This window comes from Chelonia mydas, chromosome 1, assembly GCF_015237465.2.
Source record: "Chelonia mydas isolate rCheMyd1 chromosome 1, rCheMyd1.pri.v2, whole genome shotgun sequence".
Lineage (NCBI taxonomy): Eukaryota > Metazoa > Chordata > Testudines > Cheloniidae > Chelonia > Chelonia mydas.
In genome coordinates, this window is record NC_057849.1 from 119,395,010 (window position 1) to 119,414,009 (window position 19,000).

The 19,000-nt window shown below is 42.4% G+C and overlaps 1 protein-coding gene across 2 annotated transcripts in view; it reads left to right on the forward strand.

Annotated features, from left to right (window-relative positions):
- GABRA5 (gamma-aminobutyric acid type A receptor subunit alpha5) overlaps positions 1-16,269 on the forward strand; it is an 83,709-nt gene extending 67,440 nt beyond the window's left edge. Inside the window, exons 8-11 of one of the 2 annotated variants that reach the window (XM_037898751.2) lie at positions 61-204; positions 11,032-11,184; positions 12,813-13,024; positions 14,734-16,269. In XM_037898751.2, coding sequence (XP_037754679.1) covers positions 61-204; positions 11,032-11,184; positions 12,813-13,024; positions 14,734-15,036 — 812 coding nt within the window. In that variant the 3' untranslated portion in view covers positions 15,037-16,269. The remainder of the gene's footprint in view (positions 1-60; positions 205-11,031; positions 11,185-12,812; positions 13,025-14,733) is intronic. The other variant, XM_037898755.2, reaches the window with a different exon arrangement.
- Positions 16,270-19,000: the final 2,731 nt, after the last annotated feature.

Sequence of the window (19,000 nt, forward strand, 5' to 3'; positions counted from 1 at the left end):
TGAGAGTCCACTAGGAAATTAATCTCTGTTTTAACCTGTCATCTTTATTTCCATTAACAGATGCTTACCCCAATTCTGAAGTGGTCTACGTCTGGACTAATAGCACCGCTACATCTGTGGTGGTTGCAGAAGATGGTTCACGACTTAACCAATATCATCTGATGGGACAGACTGTAGGAACTGAAAACATCAGTACCAGTACAGGTGTGGTAGAATGCATCTTTCCACCACCAGTTGCTAACAGGAAATGGGTGATGCATACAGGCTCTTGGGTCTTTGGTGTGGGCACTAGGGAGATGCATATCAAGTCTTGGCAACTGTACAGTAGCACCTCAGAGTTACCAACACCAGAGCTACAAACTGAACAGTCAACCACACACCTCATTTGGAACCAGAAGTACACCATTAGGCAATAGGAGAGGCCAAAACAACAACAACAACAACAAAAAATTCAGTACAGTGCTGTGTTAAACATAAACTACTCAAAATATAAAGGAAAGCAACATTTTTCTTCTGCATAGTAAAGTTTCAAAGCTGTATTAAGTCAGTGTTCAGCTGAAAACTTTTGTAAACTTTTGAAAGAACAACTATAATGTTTTGTTCAGAGTTACAAACAGCGCATATTTCAGAGCTATGAACAACCTCAGTTCCCGAGGTGTTCGTCACTCCGAGGTCCTGCTGTATTTGCTGAAATCGCAGCACTATTTCTGGCTTATTTCCCTGCTGGAGGAAAGCGCCAGGAGGCAAACACTGCCCACCCATTAGATCTGTACCAATTCTAGGTTTATAGTGATTTGCTTGATGAAACCGTTTGGGGGAGGGGGAAGAGGGAAGGTGGCAGCTGTTGCTGAGCTTTGCTGCGTGTCCTGGGTACCACGTGGCCAGAGAGGAGGTGCTAACCCCAAGGATTCCCATTTCCTCCATAACTGGAAGTGGAGGCACCAGATGTGGCAGCATTAGAGAGGCAAAGAAGCTTTAATCCCAGCCCAGCCACCCACGTGAGGCCCCCCCTTCCCTCCCTCGCCTCCTGCTTAAGGCTTCCATGTCAGGGCAGCCCTGTGCTTAGATGGGGGTGGGGGATACCTGGGAGGGTGAAGCCAGACCAGCCCTGACAGTTACATGGGTTCCACAGCACAGAGGCTTTAACAGGTTATATAATATACTTGTCTTGAGAGAATTAATGGAGTAGAGTCTAAGGGCTCCTATGATTGGAACCAAAAATATCCTGTCTTTAAACAAAGCCATCCCCTCCCCCCGTGGCTTCATTCACAGGGGACTTTTAGAATGCAGATTTGAACAATGCTCTGGCAGAAATTAACACTAGTAAAGCACTGAGACATATTTATTGTGAGGACCTGGCACCTCCTATCACTGGCTATAAATGACAGGCTCTGAGGTCTAATTTGAGACCCTGAGGAGAAGGTGTAAACCAGATTGGTAACCTGTGCTATCCTTGGAAGGGATATTTAGGGCACTTTACCATGCACACAACCCCCTTATCCCCAACCTCTCTCACCGACCCACACACACACAATCACAAAGGTTGGTAGCATTAAGGAATGAAGGTGCTTAAGCTCTCTATTCAAAATTAAACAAACAAACAAACAAACAAACAGCTCTGTGGAAGGTGGGACCCACTCTGAGCCCAACTGGGCTTGCTGTTTACTCTCCAAACAATCCTAAAGCTAGGGCAACCTTGCATAGTACAAGGCAACCACAAAGCAAAGTTTAGCTCCGCTTTCCTCCAAAATTATGCTCCAATCATTCCCAACCCCTCCAATATCCATAAAACAGTTGCTAAATAAGCCAAGAGAATCAGCAGCCAGGATGTGCATGTAGAAATAATCACAGTCGTTCCCCTAAAGCAAAGAGCCCCCTGGGGAAAGCAAGCTGCCTCTCATTAAAGAACAAAGACATGTTTCCTTACCAGTTCACCATCATAGCTGCATTGTTTTCTGCAATGAATGGCAGCTCCCCTCTTGCCTTCAAAACTACCAAGAAAAAGATCCAGAGGATGTATGGGGGCATCTCCTAGAAACTCGCCCTGATCCCGGGAGAAATAAAAAATCCAAAGCAGGCAGTGGACACTCCAGGGTATCAGCTCTGGGCCACTTTCACGTCTCCGCTTTACCGTGGAAGGCACCTTGGACTCCTCAACCTAAGGAAACAGCAGAATCCTCGGAGGGATCAAAAAGTTTGTGCCCAGAAATCCCCTCCCCTCCCTAAGATTTAGGCTAATAAATTACGGTTTTCCAACGTCAAGAATTTTTTTAATGTCCCAGGTTGCATCTGGGCAGGCTGGATTCTGATTGCAGGGTGGATCGCAAAGAGCAGGACACAGATTGTAACCAGGGATTAGCAAAATACAAAAATCCGATTTTACACAGGGAAAGCATCAGTCAGTGATGGCTTTTCTGTACTTCATCAAGCTCACAGTTGGCTGGTAATCAGGGTTACTTGTGATCGGATGTTTAAGACATTTCTTCTTTGTACAGAACTGTTGAATGTGGGGGGCGGGGGTGTGGGGAGGGAGCGGAAGACAGAAGAATATTGCACAAATCCAACAGTTTGGATCCTTTGGATATATTTTGGACCACATGTCAAACTGCACAACCCCTCCAATTGCATGGGGGGAAATGTTTGGGCATATAAGAATTTTACACACCCTTTATGCTATCGCTTCAAGCGGATGCCTTTTAGAAAGAGGTAAAATCTGGACCTGCACCAGTCTTACTGGATCCTACTGATTTTTGCACTCAGCTCCCCAAGTTCTGCCTGAAGAAAAAGATACTCTGCTAGTTAGATTGCACCAAAAAAATCTTGGAATCTGGCACATTTTAGCACTGGCATGCTGCAAAAACCCTGATCCTCCTAATCTTGGCACTTAAGCCCCCAAATTCTACTGGCTACATAGAGAATAGGGCTGCCACAAAAAAATTCTCCATGTAACAGTGTTGCAAAAAACCAGAACAAAGCCCCAGTACTTCCACTTCCTACATAAAGAACACATCCAGCCACTTGTATGTATCGAAATATCCCTGCAAATAAACAAATAAAGAGAGAACAAGTCCAGCCACTTCTGTTGCACCAAAGATCTTGGATTTTTGCACATTGCAGCACCACAGCACTACAAAAACCCAGACCCAAAACATAGATTGTACTGGATTTTGCCAATTTTTGCACTCCTGCCCCAAATTCCAATATCTAAATACAGAACACAGCCAGCTGCTCTACCTGTACCAAAAAATTACAGACCCTGGTGTATCCTGAGGCAAGTGTGGTCTGGTGCAACAACGACATAATAACACAGATCTGACATACCTGGATTCTGCCAGAACCTGCCATTTTCTTTTCACCCCAGGCCTCAGCCTACAAGTGTAGCCACCATTCTACCACTAGTAAAAGGGCCCTTGATGTATCCAGACTAGTGGCATATGAAAAACATGTATCTGGTGTCTGGATCACTGTTCCCTCTAAGCTGTGCGCGTGTGCACGTGCACACAGAGCCTAAACCCCACGCACATGGCTAAACACCGTGAGCACAAACATTTGCACAGAAGCACAAAAATTTGCACAGAAGAAATTTTTTATGCACACGGCCTGTCAAAAATTAGAGGGAACATTGGTCTGGATCCCACTGGAGCCTGCCAATTTTTAGCCATATTCTTTCTTCAAAATTCTATTATCTAAATGATTTTTTTTAAATGTAGCAACTTCTAATCCATCAAAAAATCTTAGCCAATGTCTCCTAAAGGATGGGCTGCATCGTGGGAAGGATGTAAATGGGTCATGGGATGGGTGTGGAGGAGAGGCCCGGGGCAGGGGAGTTGGAGAGTTAGCCTGCCCAGCACTTACGCTGCACAAGTAGCTTCTGTCTCATGGGACTGGGCCCAGCAACCCCCCTTTGGGTGTTGTGACCTGGTACACAGGGTCACAGTGCCACTCAAGTTTGACCTGGCTGCTCCTCTCCCATGACAGAGGAGTGGTCAGGCCATACCTGAGTGGTACTGCAAGGGATGGCATAGGTCAAACCTGAGTGGCACTGACACCAAATGGGCAGGTCGCAATGCCACTCACTCAAATATGTCCCAGCCACCCCTCCATCAGGACAGAGTGATGCTGTGACCTTGTGTACCAGGTTGCAACTCCCAGAGCAGGGAGTTAGGCCCAGCACTGCAAGAAAGGAGTCATCACTGTGGGATGAGTGCAGAGCAAACTCTTCAAATACCAGACCCCCCACACCTTGGGGCATTCCCTCTGCACCTCTCTGGGAGTAGGGTTGTGGTGCCAGGGTAGAGGATGCTGCTGCGGATGGTCAGAAGCCTCTCAGCAGGGTGAGGAGGTGGCGGTGGAGGAGGACACTGGCCTATGATTTTGCCCTCCCCCATTAAATTTGGATCCTGGATGGGTCGTAAAAAAATACAAAATGCAGTTGTTTGGTTGCCTTACTAAAATGTTTGGGAACCACTGATGTAGACCCTCTGCAACGTGGCACAGTTGCAGCACAAAATTACATAGCCAGCACTTGGATCCAGCTATATCAGCTCTAAGACCAAAAATTCTACCAGCTAAGTACAGAAAAAATGCAGCAGCTCCATTTATTCTTTATTATTAATTATTTCTTATGATTATTGATGTTGAGAATGGCATCCCACTGTTATAGGCTCTGTACAACCATGTAACAAAAAATAGTTCCTGTCCCAAAGAGCTTAAGTCTTAGAGGGAAATCCTGGCCCTACTGAAGTCAACGGGAGTTTTGCCATTGACTTCAGTGTGGCCAGAATTTCACTCTAAGTATAATGCTAGAGCCAACAGGTGGATACAATAAATGGCTGGGATGAGCACAAGGTAACAATGAGACAATACCAGTCAGCATAATAAGTAGTGGTCACAGAGCATCAGCTTCCCCCCATCCCCAGTTGAGTTTTTTGCAGGCATTGTGGCTGCTGAGAAAATGCAAATTTCATAGGAAGCTTCCTCCATGTGTAAGAGCAGTGCAAAAGAGTGTACTGTCCCTTTAAAGGACAGTACGAAGCCAACAGCTGCCCCCCACCCCAGTCCCCTCAAGCTGGGAAAGGGAACCGACTGCTACCCCCGTCTCGAGAAATGAAGGTGGGGCATACTTGCAGTGCCAAACTGGACCACAAGGGGCATGTGGGGATAACCCACACCTTTACAGGCAGCATGGGAGAAAGTGCAGAGGTACTTATTGGAAAACTGAACAATGGGCAAAACTGGCATCTTTGGTGGAGTGGACATGGGGGGACCAGTGTCTCAGTACTATGTAAGAAATGACAGGTAGGGTGTGAATCAGCCATGACTGGCCTTTCAAATGAAAACAAGTACTTTGGGTTTTGTAATCTGTAATTTAAAAAAAAATGCAGCCCGGTGTAGAGCACCAAAAAATCCTGCATACCAGGTGTGGGATTATCACAAATCAATGTGTATAGGAAATTATCCAGTTATAGGGATATGCTACCTCATTTTACAGCAGACCTTCTCCCAGCCCCTCTCCCCAGCTCTCTTCCAGGATCCTTTTCACAAGAAAGTGAGAAGCCAGAAGAGAGCCCTTCCCTGGGCACAAGGATTGAGACACTCTTTCAGGTAGATGGGTCCTGAGCTTTTTAGGGGTTTATAGGTCAAAGTGAAGAGCTTAAATTTATCTGGAAAGCCATAAGCAGCCAGTGCAGATCAGGGAGCACCTATTGTATGTGCTCAAAGAGAGCTACTCTGCTTACCAGGCAAGTCACCACATTCAGCATCAGTTTCAATCACTGGGTGGCTTTAAAGGGTTGCCACGTGTAGAGTACATCACAGTAGTCTTAGAGAGTGTTTATAGGAGCAGAAAACAGCACTAGATGGGCAGCTGCATGAGGAGGAGCCAGGCAGGCTTCTTAAATTGCACCGCTCTTCTCCTGCCCCAACAAGGTGAAGAGTCTTTCTACACTGCGGGCAGCAGTGTGGCAGTTTCCCCACTGCTCTTCCTCCAGACTCTGCTGGCCTCTCCCAGCTACTATAACCACTTCCGCACGGGGACCATTAGAGACAGAGGCAGCCTTTACACCTCAGAATAGTATCAGCAGTCACAGGTAGCCGGAACTATTGTACCCCCACAGCCTCATACCCCACTGCGAGCTTACACAAATTGGGGTTAGATGCCAGATCTCTGATATGGCAGGTCCACATCTCAGGCTTGGTCTACACAACACAGTTTTGCCGCATAGTTCTGTTGGTCAGGTGTGTGAAGAGGTGTGAGCCCTGACTGACATAAGTGTGCTGGTAGAAGTCCCTTTGGTAGATACAGTTGCACCAGCAAAACTGTCCTTTTGCTGGTACAGCTTATTTTGCACAGAGGGGCTGGAATGAATTATACTGGTGCAAAGCACAGTTTTGCTGATATAAACTGTACCCACAGTAAGACCATTTTGGCAGCATAACATACCAGTATAGCTATATTAGCAAAACCATAGACAATTAACCACACCGTGTCTCACAAATAATCTGCCTATTCTAACTACTCAGCTGTGCTGTCTGTAAAATATGGCCATACATGCACATGTAAGATAGCTTCACTGTGTTATGCATCCTCCTTTAGACCTGGTCTGCAGAGGATAACAATCATTGCATGCTACCAAATATAATATTTGTAGTTAGTCCTTTAGCTCAAGTGGTAAAGGTCTATGCTGCACTTGTCTCTGAAGAAAATACATTTTGGGGGCATGGCCAAAAATGCCAGGATCTGGCAGAATTCAGCAGTTTTATCACATGATTAAACCAATCTATACTAGAATAAGAGTGGCTCTACTTGTCCTCTATTTGGAGGGTAAAGTTGTAAGTGTGGAGCAAATATTAGCTGGATCGAATTGTAGGATGTGGTTGTTGAAATTGCGCACCAGAGTGTGTCAGGATCTTGGTTTTTCTGATGGAGTAGGAGGTCAACAATAGTCTATATTTGGGTAGAGGGATTTGTACTTTGGGAGGCCAAAAATTGCCTGGATCCAGGTGCCATATACAGGTTTTTGCAGCAGTCTTGTGCCAGGACTGGTCAGGTTCTAGATTTGTCTGGCATATTAGGAGAGGAGCTATGGACTGTCTGTTTTGGCAGTGCATTGTGGGGTCTTGAGTCCAAATATCAGCAGGATCTGATAGGTCCCAGGGATGGCACAGGGATGGATGCAAAGAGATCTAGAATGTATTGGTGCAGTCAGAGCAGCTGTATGTATTCTCTGTGTAGATGGTGGAATTTGGAGTCTTGTGTGCCAAAATGAGAAGGATCCAGCTTGATCTATGTCAGGATTGTCACACAGAGGCAAAATAGACACCAGTAACAACTTAAAAATAAAATAAAATAAATTAAAAAAATAATTAATTAATTTTAAAAGAAGACTGGCGCCAACATTTAGTAAAGACATGCAGCTAGAGTCTTCACACAGTGCCACCTAGTGACTAAACATTGTAATACAGTTTAAACTTTCCATCAGCTCTGCCTCTTTATTTTTTCTTTTCTGCATTTTAACAATTTCTAAAACTTTTTTTTTTCAAACTTACTTTTCTCAACATACATCTGTCTGTTCTCATCTCTAAATCATACTGTTTTTTTTCAACTATATGGCCAGAATGAGTAACACTTGGTGGCTAGGCTGACTTCTATCAAGGGTTGTCTCTTGCAAGTTTGGAATAGGTGAATCTTTTTCTCCTAATTCCACACCTGCACTTTGTAGAGTTTATTCAGTGGATTGTTCAGCCTCTAGAACAAACTGAGGATGTTGACGGTTTCTGTTGAACTCTCCATGGTCTGTCTCAATACTGTATAATCAGGGCGAGGTATTCTTTTCCTTTACAACAGCTGGAGTTCTCCATCCTTCTACTCTATCCACTTTGACACAAACAGGCAATTCTCTGAGTGCATCCGATGAAGTGAGCTGTAGCTCACGAAAGCTTATGCTCAAATAAATTTGTTAGTCTCTAAGGTGCCACAAGTCCTCCTGTCCTTTTTGCGGATACAGACTAACACGGCTGCTACTCTGAAACCTGTCATCAGTTATAAAAGTGTTCATAAGCTTTTTCTGCTTGTTGATCTGATTTGGCTACTTTTTTCAGGTCTGGCCACTCTGGGGCTAGATTGTTTTCCAGGGTTGGAACAGTCCTGAGTTGCCTTCCCATCAGGAGCTGGGTAGGGCTATAGCCAGTAGCTACTAACAGAAGTGACTTGTTGCTCAGTAGAGCAAGGAATGGATCTTCCTGCTTCAGTATTTTATTGGATATCTGTACAGCCCTCTCAGACTCTCCATTTGCTTGTGGGTAATGTGGGCTGCTAGCGATCAGTTCAAAACCACATTTGGTTTGGAATGACTGAAGTTCAGTTGTGGTGAATTGTGGTGTGTTGTCTGTCACTAGTTGTTCTGATATACCAAAATTGGCGAATGTGCTTGTTATTTCTTGATAACACTACAATTTGTTGTATCTTTCAAATATATTATTTCAATATATCTAGAAAAATAATCCACTACAACTAATGATGTCCTCTAAATTCGCACAAATCTGGTGTTAGCCTTTTCCAGGGTCTGTCTGGTACAGGTGTTGTTATTCGAGTCTCTTCGCACACATGTATCTGTAAAAAGTTCTCACATGCACATTCACTTGCCAGGCACTCCTTTTCATTCTATGCATATAATTTTTCTTCTGTAAGTGTATGAGGGCAGAATGCAATTGGCTTCCATTCAGATCCATGTAGATGCAATAACGCACCACCGAGGCCATAGCTACTGATATCTGCACTGACCATTGTAGAATTTAACTACCTCAGTTCTAAAGATAATTTCTTTGCCCTTTGGAAGGCAGTCTCCTGATTTGGGCCCCAGAGTCAGGAAGTATTGAACCTTAGTTGTTCATTCAGTGGTTTTGTCACTGTAGAAAAGTCTTGCAGCTATCAACCATGATAGTTTACCATCTCCAGTACGTGTCTCAGTTCTGGTACATTTGTTGGTGCATTCAGTTCTCTAATTACTTTTACTTTCTCGGGGATAGGACTAATTCCATCTTTGTTTATTAACTGGCCCAAAAATTAACTTTGGAAAACACACTTTTCTTTATTTAGCTTGAGTCAGGACTCAGTGGTTTAGGTCAGGACTTCACTGAAGATTTTATGTTCTTCCATTGATGTGTTGTCCCTAAAAAGGACGACCCCATTTATGTTCTCTAATAGCTTTGCCATCTTTCTTGGGAAATTTTCAGGAACACTAGTAATCCTGAAATGCAATCTTTGAAAGCAAAATGTCTCAAATGGTGTAATGAATGGAGTCAGTTTAGCTCTTTCTCTCTGGCTAAATGAAATTGCCAATTTTTGTGCATTTACAGCATTTGCCTCCTTTATTTAAACAATCACCTCTTGTATTGTGATCTTTCCCACATTTTGTGCAGCTAGTCTGAAAAGTGGTTATATTTTGCCTAGGGCTCACCGCACATTGCCTTTGAGGATTGATTACAATTGCTTTTTGCAGTCGTTCTCTATCTCCTATTGTGATTCTGTTTGTAAGTTACTTCCTCTAGGTTTCTTTCTGGTGGCCACTGGCCTCTATTTGGATTTTTAATAGTCTCCAATTATCTTGCTATTTCTACTACTGTGTGAAGGGTTAAATCTTCCCTCATTTGCAGTTTCTCTGTCAGTCCCTTGTCTAAAATGCCAGTCAGTACTCTGTCTCTCATGTGTTCTTCCATTTTGTCTTCAATATCAGTTTTCTACCATGTCATACAAGCCTCTTATAAACAATTCCACAGACTCCCCAGGTTTTTGGACATGCTGGTAGAAACGGGCTCACTCATCAGCCACATTACATGGAGGTCATCAAGCGCAGCCAGCACCACAGTGTGGCTCTCCTCTTCAAAGGCGAACGATTTAAAGATGGGTTCCACTTCCCTGCCCATAGCATAGACTAAGGAACATAACTGTACCAGACCCTTCTCCTTCTGGAGTTTAGTTGCAATGCAAAACGTGTAAATCGATCCTTGCAGTCAGGTCAGTCTGCTCCATCAAAGCTGAAGCTCTCTGGAGCATGAAACTTAGGCACCTTGACAAAATTCTGTTGTTTCTATTGTTTTTGTTCAGAAACCATGCCCGATTAGTCAGCCAGAGATAGAGGCAAAATGGATGCTAGCAACAGCTACAACTTTATGGTAAAAAAGAATGTAGACTGTCTCCAGTGCTAGCTAAAGATAGGCTGCAGTAGTCTTCATACCCGCTGCCTACTGACAAAGCAGCTCAAACTTTCCATCACAATCCATGTCTGAGATCTAGGATTTTGCAGTGCTCTGGTGCTAGAGCATGCCAAATTGTGTGGTGCTCTAGGAGTGGTGGGAAGTGTTCCGTGATAGTGGGGTGGAATGTCAGTGGGATCCAAATTCTAGATCCAGGTTTTTGCAGTGCTGCATCACTGGAACATGCCATAGTTTAGACATGTTCAATGTAGTAGGAGTGTCTGGTCATGTTTCCTTAGTAGAAATCTGGAGCAAAAATTGTCAGGATCAGGTTGGATCCTAGTAGCAGATCTTGTTTTTTGCAGCATTGTACTGCTGGAATGTGTTGGTTCTGGACCTATTTGATGCACTAAAACCGATTGGATTTACTCTTTATTTTGGTGGTGGAATTTGGGGCCCAGGACTCAAAAATTGGCCAGATCTAACAGAATTCCTGTCACCTATCCAAATTTCTGCAGCCTTGTGGCACTGGAACATGCCAGATTCTGAAACTTTTTAATACAGTAGGAGCACTTCATTGTGTTGTTTAATTATGCAGTGTCATTCTGGAGGCATGTGTACAAACATCAGCAGGATGTATGTTCCGGATCCTGGTTTTTCCAGCATTGCAGAGCTAGGCTGCATGGAAGACCAGACATTTTTGGTGCAGTGGAAATGGCTGAGCGTGTTCTCTCATTCGGTGATGGAATTTGAGGACTTGGGCACAGAAATCAGCAGGATCCATCAGTTTCAGGCATGGTCTGACTTTTTCCCACCACTGCATTTTTCTCCTTCTAGGTGAATACACTATTATGACTGCACATTTTCACCTGAAAAGAAAGATTGGTTATTTTGTCATCCAGACGTACCTTCCATGCGTTATGACCGTGATCTTATCGCAAGTGTCCTTTTGGCTAAATAGAGAGTCTGTTCCTGCTAGAACTGTCTTCGGTGAGTATTTCACTTCTTTGTGGTGGTTATGAAAGGATTGTCTTACTCAAAGGGGTGACTGTGTAAGGAAATAATAGTTTACTATGATCTATTTCTATTCCTGGTGATTTCAGTTCCCCCTACTTCTGAACCAATTCAAACCATAGGCTCTCTTCCTACCATGTTTCCAAGTCCTTTGATTCAGCACTGACGAAAATTACACAAGAATTAAGTGTGGGTTGGTGAGGGAAGAGGGAAGAAGAAATAAAATCTGTGTGTTTTTATTTTAATGGGGGAGGGGTTAATAGATCTCTAGACACAGCAATGAAAACGCTGATTTCACTTCAAAAGTTTTAGTGTGTCTGTGTTTCAAGGTGCTGATCTAGATGAATCATAAAAGAGGTTAATTAGTGCCAATTAATTTGTACTGATGATAATAGGGGTATTATTATCATCAATACAAATTAATATAATTACTCATTTACAAACTGTATCCATATTACAGAATGTTTAATAGGTCAAATCCTTTTGGGATCGCTAAACAACTTGAATTATCACAAGAAGATTGCTTGTAAGCAGGAAGTAAACACCCAAGACTGATGCACTACGAAAACGCAGTGGCTGGGAAAGGGAGGAGTGCAAAAATCAGTTTTGTCCAAAAAACAGTTTTCCCACTAGTAACAGGGAGCCAAATCTTGCTATTGATTTTTATACAGAACTCTCCACTGACATCAGTCAGGAATTTTGCTTTAAAATCAGTAGTATGAGATGGGCCAGGACAACACAGAGACTACCTACCATGATGCCAAAGGATTGGGGACCTACTTCCATTCTGTTACACCTTTTAAAATCCCGTGATATCAGTGGAAATTTGGGATTTACAGAGGTGTAACTGACAGTAGAATTTACTCCTTTGAGTACAAACTGAAAGGCCAAGACTTTTCTGAGTGGAATCAGTAACAATTTTGTTATTAATATCAGTGGCAGCAGTGGTTGGAAATTAATTATTGAAAATAATTTATGCTGGTTTTTTTATCTCTGAATATTGAAATCTTGCCTTATTACTGCAGTTACTGCTAATTAGTTTAGTTATTACAATCCTAGGAAAGTGACTTCCAAGTTTCTCTTTATTACCTGTGATAATTGTTAGGTTGTTCTACAAAGTTCATGCTCTATATTGGCTGAAATCCAGAAGGAAAAAGATTATAGGATTTACATGGATCTTTCCACAAACATATCCCTGCAAGTATTAGAAAGTCCAAAGATTACAATAATTCCTCAGTACACGGATAGCAGATTTTGTAGTGTACTTCTTTATAAATGAGGGCTGCTATAAACGTACCACATATCAACATGAATGAATAAAATAAGTAAGATTCTGATTAACACCACTAATCTTTATGCATACAATTTTTAAAATGTTCTTTCAATATGTAGAAATTGAAGATGAGCTGGGTGCCCCCGAAGTCAGAAATAAGGTCCTCAGGGCAGGGACCTTGTTTTTCTATTGATCACCAAGTACCATGCACTTCTAAAATGTTATACAAACAGTTATTTCCTTACGACTGCTTAGGCATCAGGGCCTAAGTCACAAAACATTCCAAGTCTCGTGCAGAACCCTAAACTTAACTTTTTTTTTCTTTTTAAAGGAGTAACTACAGTCCTTACCATGACCACCTTAAGTATCAGTGCCCGCAACTCCTTGCCAAAAGTGGCCTATGCGACTGCAATGGACTGGTTTATAGCTGTGTGTTACGCCTTTGTATTCTCTGCGCTGATTGAATTTGCAACAGTCAACTATTTTACAAAGAGAAGCTGGGCGTGGGATGGCAAAAAAGCTTTGGAAGCTGCAAAAATCAAGGTTCTCAATTTATACTTTTTGAATGACTAGAATAAGAATCAGTTACCTTGCACAGCACAAATAACTGACTGTACAATTTGCCACTGCTCCATAAAAATGGATTTAATTCATTCATGTCACACTGTCACTGCTCTTCAGATGATAACTTGCAGCGCATGCTGGGTTTTTTTTAATGCATATGCTGTTGGGTAGAATAGGAAACATTCATCTCTACCGTGCATATGAACTGATCTGTGTTTGGAAGTATGACTGCGAGGGAGTTAAATGTATGTTACAACTAGAGCTGGGTAAAACTTTTGGGGCAAATATTTTATTCACTGAAAATGCAATTTCAAGTTGACCAAAACTGTTCACAAATTCATTCTGAATTCGGCAAATAGTTTCAGCTGAAAAAAAAAATCAAAACACTTTGTTTCATTGTCTTCAAAACAAGCATGTTTTCATTTCAGAACCATGTTCCCTTTCAAAATATGCTTAGTTTTTTTAAAAAAGGTTAAAAAGAACCCCAAACTTTTTTCATTTCACTGATAGCATCTATGTTTTATTTTTTGCATCAACCTGAAATCATTTTTTTCCTACAGTCCCGACGCCAATACGAAAAATCAGTTACAGCTTTAATAGCTCTAATTACTATGGATTTTGTTCAGTGAAATTAAGAATTTAAACAAAGGTAGCATAAAATTAATATAGACAGTCCATTCCTGCTGTTATTGAATCAGTGGGAAAACTCTCATTGAGTTCAGTGAATCTGGATCCCATAATAATCATCATAAATGCAACACAAACAAAAAAACAGTATGAAACCATGAACTTTTCAACTGCAATATAGCCAGAGTTATTACAAATGTAGGCCCTGTGTGCAAATACTGAGACTATTTAATGCTTACAAGCATAACTTTATTCACAGGAGTAATCCTGTCAACTTCATTGAGACTACTCCCATGTGAAAGTTACATGTATAAGTATTTTCAGCATCAGGACTTTACTGGGAACTTCGGTGACTATTGTCAGGAATAAGGGCTATTCTAATGAATTTTTTCAAATGATCCCATAAAGAAAAATCCTATTTGCAGGCAATATACCTTACATCAACCCCCTGTGAAATAACTAAATACCAAGCCAAAAGCTACAAAGGACCCCAGGCCTCTCCACATGTTGTTTCCTTTTGTCAGTGATGTGATGTTAGTGACTTGGCAGCCATCCTGGAACCCTGGGACATCACCAGTAGCTAAACTTTTCTCTTTCATGGTTTTTAAATTTACTTGTGCAAACCCAGGGTAGTGTTTAATTTGTAATGAAAAAGGTGCCTGGGTTCAAGCAATTGCGTGCCGGGGCTCAACCAGTTTTTTTCCACTTTCAGACCTAATGCAGCAAGCACAGAGGTGCTGGGGCTCAGCCCTGGCAAGCGTGGCACAATTTAAGCACTGACCCAGGGCGAGGATCACATTGATAAAGGATTCTGCTCATTGACATGCTAATCTGAGACTCAGTCCTGCAGGCCTTGTTCAGCGTTCACTGATATCAGTGGAAGTTTTGTCTGAGTAAGGGCAGCAAGATCAGGACATAAACAGTTTGTTGGGATTTGAAATGAGAACAGCTAGTGAACAGTTTATGTGATTGACGACTAAACTGACATTTTTGTTTAATCCCTGAGAACATGTTTTCACCTGCCTTCTACACTAAATGGCATTTCCTTATTTATATTACAGAGAAAAGAGCGTCAATTACTAGGAAACAAATCAATTAATGCTTACAGTGCTGGAAGGACAGCCCCCATACCAAACATACCAAAGGACTCAGCCCCGTCAGTCATCTCAAGCGCTGCAACTGTTGCAGTGAAATCTGCAGAAGAAAAGCCTGCTGAAAGCAAAAAGACTTATAACAGCATCAGTAAGATTGACAAAATGTCCCGAATAGTTTTTCCAGTATTGTTTGGAACTTTTAATTTAGTCTATTGGGCCACGTATTTGAATAGGGAACCCGTTATTAAAGATGCTACTTCTCCAAAATAAACTGAAGGACTCCAAAACCACACGTGAGCCATACTAATAAAGCAAACACTACCACGGAGAATATGAAGTCCAGAAAACTTTCTATACTTGAGCAATATTCTTCAGGAAGTTTTTGCATGTTTAATAATATGTACAAATAATATTGCCTTGATTGTTTCTACATGTAACATCAGATGTTTCAGAGACAGTGACATTAATAATTACAGCCACCGATCTTTTTAGAAGAACAGAAGTGAAGACATAGAACATGGCTTCTATGCTGCACAGTATCTTACATTGATAGTTTATAAATAAAGTAAGTTATATTTTTAACTGTTCAAGTGTATTACATATCTGAAGTTTTTATATGTCCGATGTACATCATACATACTTAGGCGTAACCTATATTTTACAGAAATGCTCCATTATTGTCATCTGATAGGGTACAGTGAATAATGCAGGTTGTAAATGTAATAATTCTCATGTAGAGTCACATTCCACCACCCTTACTCTCTCCAAGTAGCACCTTATTCCACAACTAACCCCATCAATCCAGATTCTCAGCCAGTAGAAATTGACATACTACCTAGTGCTGAATGGAATTATGCTAATTTACACCACCTGAGAATCTGGGTCATAGATTTTTGTGGGACTGCTTGAGGAGCAAGGTGCTACTCAATGTAAATAAAGGTGGTAGAATCTTATGATTGTGGGGGGGGAGAGTCAGTTTTTTCACACTCCAACTACATTTTTCTCTGGTAATTCTCATTGTTTATTGCAAAACTTAGGCATGCATTGCACAAAAGTATCTTTAAAAATAGACTAAGAACATACTGTGCAGATAAAACATTAATGTCCTTAACATATACTTTCATTAGGGTAACATAACCAGAGTTTGGCCAACATCTTCCATTGAAGAAGATGATGTTGTATGAACAAAGATGCCTCTGAAATAATGATTATTTCTTATTCCCCAAAACAAGAAAACAATCACCCAACACAAAAAAGGTTGCCAGAGAAAGAAAACTACTCTTCATGACAGCCAGGTCTTCCAGAGACAATATGGGCATTTTGGTCTTTGCCTGAAACTTTTCAATAACCTCCTTGCTGCTGCCCTTGTGTTTTGCTTCAACCATGAATAAGAAAGTGTAATTTGAGTTTTCAACTTTTTTTTTAGAAGTCTGGCATGACTACTCCATTGCTCCAGTAGCTTTTGTAATTTAATCTTAATGTTTAAATAAAAAAAATGCATTCAATATTTGGTTGCAAAATGTCCTCCATTTCTGGCTTATTGTTTTGGGAAAACTTTGTCATACTGAATTTTTAGCTTTAAGTCAACTAAGGACCTAATCAAGCAAACACACACAAATAATGTTGTGGATACGAGTCCTCTCACTGATGCCAGTAGAGCTACTGAATATGTAAATACAGTTATTCATGACGTGGCAATGTTTGCAGAATCAGGCCCTGAGTCCATTCTGAATGTGTGTGTTGGGGAGGCTCTGCCCAACCCGTACTGCAGGCTTCTCCTTTCCCTACCAATTTTTGGCAAATCCTTTTTAAGGATTCTACTCCATAGAGAGGTAATGGACAGGCCAGGGGTTGGAGAAGTGTCTGGAGTTCTCTGGCTTCTTCCTCGTCTCTCCCCCATTTCACCACCCTAAAACTCCTGAAGGTAAACAGCAGATTATAAACAAAAGGGGTAGTAATTTTGGCTGCTCTACCATCCGTGTTGTAGGATCACATCTTTAGGGAGGTTCCAGGGTGAACTACAGGAACTGTGCTCTCTCAGAACCAGCAAGAGCCAACAGAGCCAAAGAGCAGAGTGGAAGCTATCAGAAAAACAGTGGAGAGGAAGATGGTCCAGTGGTTAGGGTGGTAGCCTGAAACGCAGGTGACCAGGATTCAATATCCTGCTCTGCTGTGTACTCTGCAGTGTTTTAACTGCAAAGATAGGGTGGTTTTAGTGGCTGGCCCTTGGCTCCTGCAAACATCATGCATTTAAGGGGTCCTAGACATAAGGAGTACCCTGTTTCTTTCAGCATATAGCTGCAACCACTGGGGAGGAGGAAGGTGGAATGAAAGTGACATGTGCCCTCAATTCTTACTTTTCTGTGTTCCTTACCATGTGGTTTTGTGCATCCTCTCTCCTGGTGCCCAATATTTTGATTACCAGGTTGCTCTACTACATCTGGGATCAAAGGGAATGGAAGAACGAGTAGGATATTCAGTGAGTGGCAACTCCAATGTTTCCTCTCCCTTATGTGGGTTATTCCTGTGCAGGAGTGAGTGGGGTCCAAAGAGGTCTTTTTGTTTTGGTGTGTTAATTCTTATGTTATAAAAAGAGGCTCAGTTTGATACTTTGGTGAAAGATGATTATTATTATCCTTTCTTGGGCTTCTCACAATTACATTGAATGATCACTTACACTTTTTGGTTCTCATGCCTAAACTCAGTGCAAATACCTACCTCTCTGAGTACATTTCCTTAGATGAATAGTTGCCTTTACTTAGATGGAACTAGTCACATGCGTAAAGTTGATCAAGTGATCAAGTGTTTGCAGGACTGAGCCCTTTGACTGGTTTCTTTTTAGTATAAAGTTTCTAGGAGTTTGGTTGATGTTTAAAATATATGGGTGGATGGATATGAACTGCATTCTCCTACCCCCTCTATGCTTTAGAGAGGATTTACCTCTAGAGAAAGGTAAGAAGTGTTTAATATTAGAATACTGGTGGGAGTGAGGGAGGAAATATCTTGGGGTCTGAGGACAAAGTCTTGTGCATTAAAAAGAGAATATGTACAAGGACAAAAACAATTAATAACCACACCATAGGGGAGAGAGAAATTAACAGGGACTGCCTACAGTGGTGTTTAATCTATTAGTGACTGAAAGAAAATTAGGAAAGTTTATGGATGGTGCTAAGTCATTGAGAGTTTGAAGAATTGCAAGAACCTCCAAATGGACAGATGAAATTTACACTTAGGAAACTTTAGAATAATACACCTTGGAAAAAAGCTCAAACTTTTCATATAGGCTGATGGGCTGTGGTGTAAGGTTAGAACACTAGCCTGGGGCTCAAGAGAGCAAGGTTCTGTTACTTCATCTTCCCCAGACTTCCTCTGTGACAGAGATCCTCAAAATGAGGGGTGCACCCCCCTAGGAGAGACATTAGGAATGTTTGAGGGGGGCATGGCAGGCCCTGGGCCACCCCCTCTGGGGGTGGGGAGGGAGGACCACCCAGCCTCACTCCTCCCCCAGCTCTGCTTTGGCCCCACTCCAGTTATGGCCCCTGACCACAGCCTGGCTGCAGCTCCACCTCCAGCCTGGCCCTCGTCCCAGCCCTAGCCCCACCCCAAGCCCAGCCGCACCCCCTTGCTTTGGCTCCATTCCCAGATTTGTCCTCAGACTCATCCCCAGCCCAGCCTCAGCCCCTGGTCTTGGCTCCATTCCCAGCCCCTGGCTCCAGACCTGCCCCCAGCTGCAGCCCCAGCCTCTTCCCCTTACCCCTGTCCACTTCCACCCCTGGGAGCCCCAGCCCTGGCTCCAGTGGGGGAACAGGGGTAAGGAGGGAAGTGACCCTGAAAAGTTTGGGGACCACTGCTCTATGATCTCTGGATAAGTCTCTTTGAATCTCAGGTTCCCGCCTGTGAAATGGGGATAACACCATGTCATTCCCTTGCAGGGGTGTTCTGAGACTAAAGACATTAAAAGACATCTGTGAGGTGCTGAGATGCTTCGGCAACAGGCTTTTGGGGTGGGAATGTATCAGAGTTAGACTCGGCCTCATTAGCCGGGATAAAAGATTTGGCATCTTTATTGGTAGCTCAGTAAAAGATGTCTGCACTGTGTGAAACAGCAGTTAAAGATAAATTACAAAATAGATATAATTTATTATATAGAACTGTCAAGATTATTCCCCACTCTGGCCCTTTGAGTGCAGAAGCTGGGGGCCCGCAAGGATTCTAAAAATTAATACTGCCACTC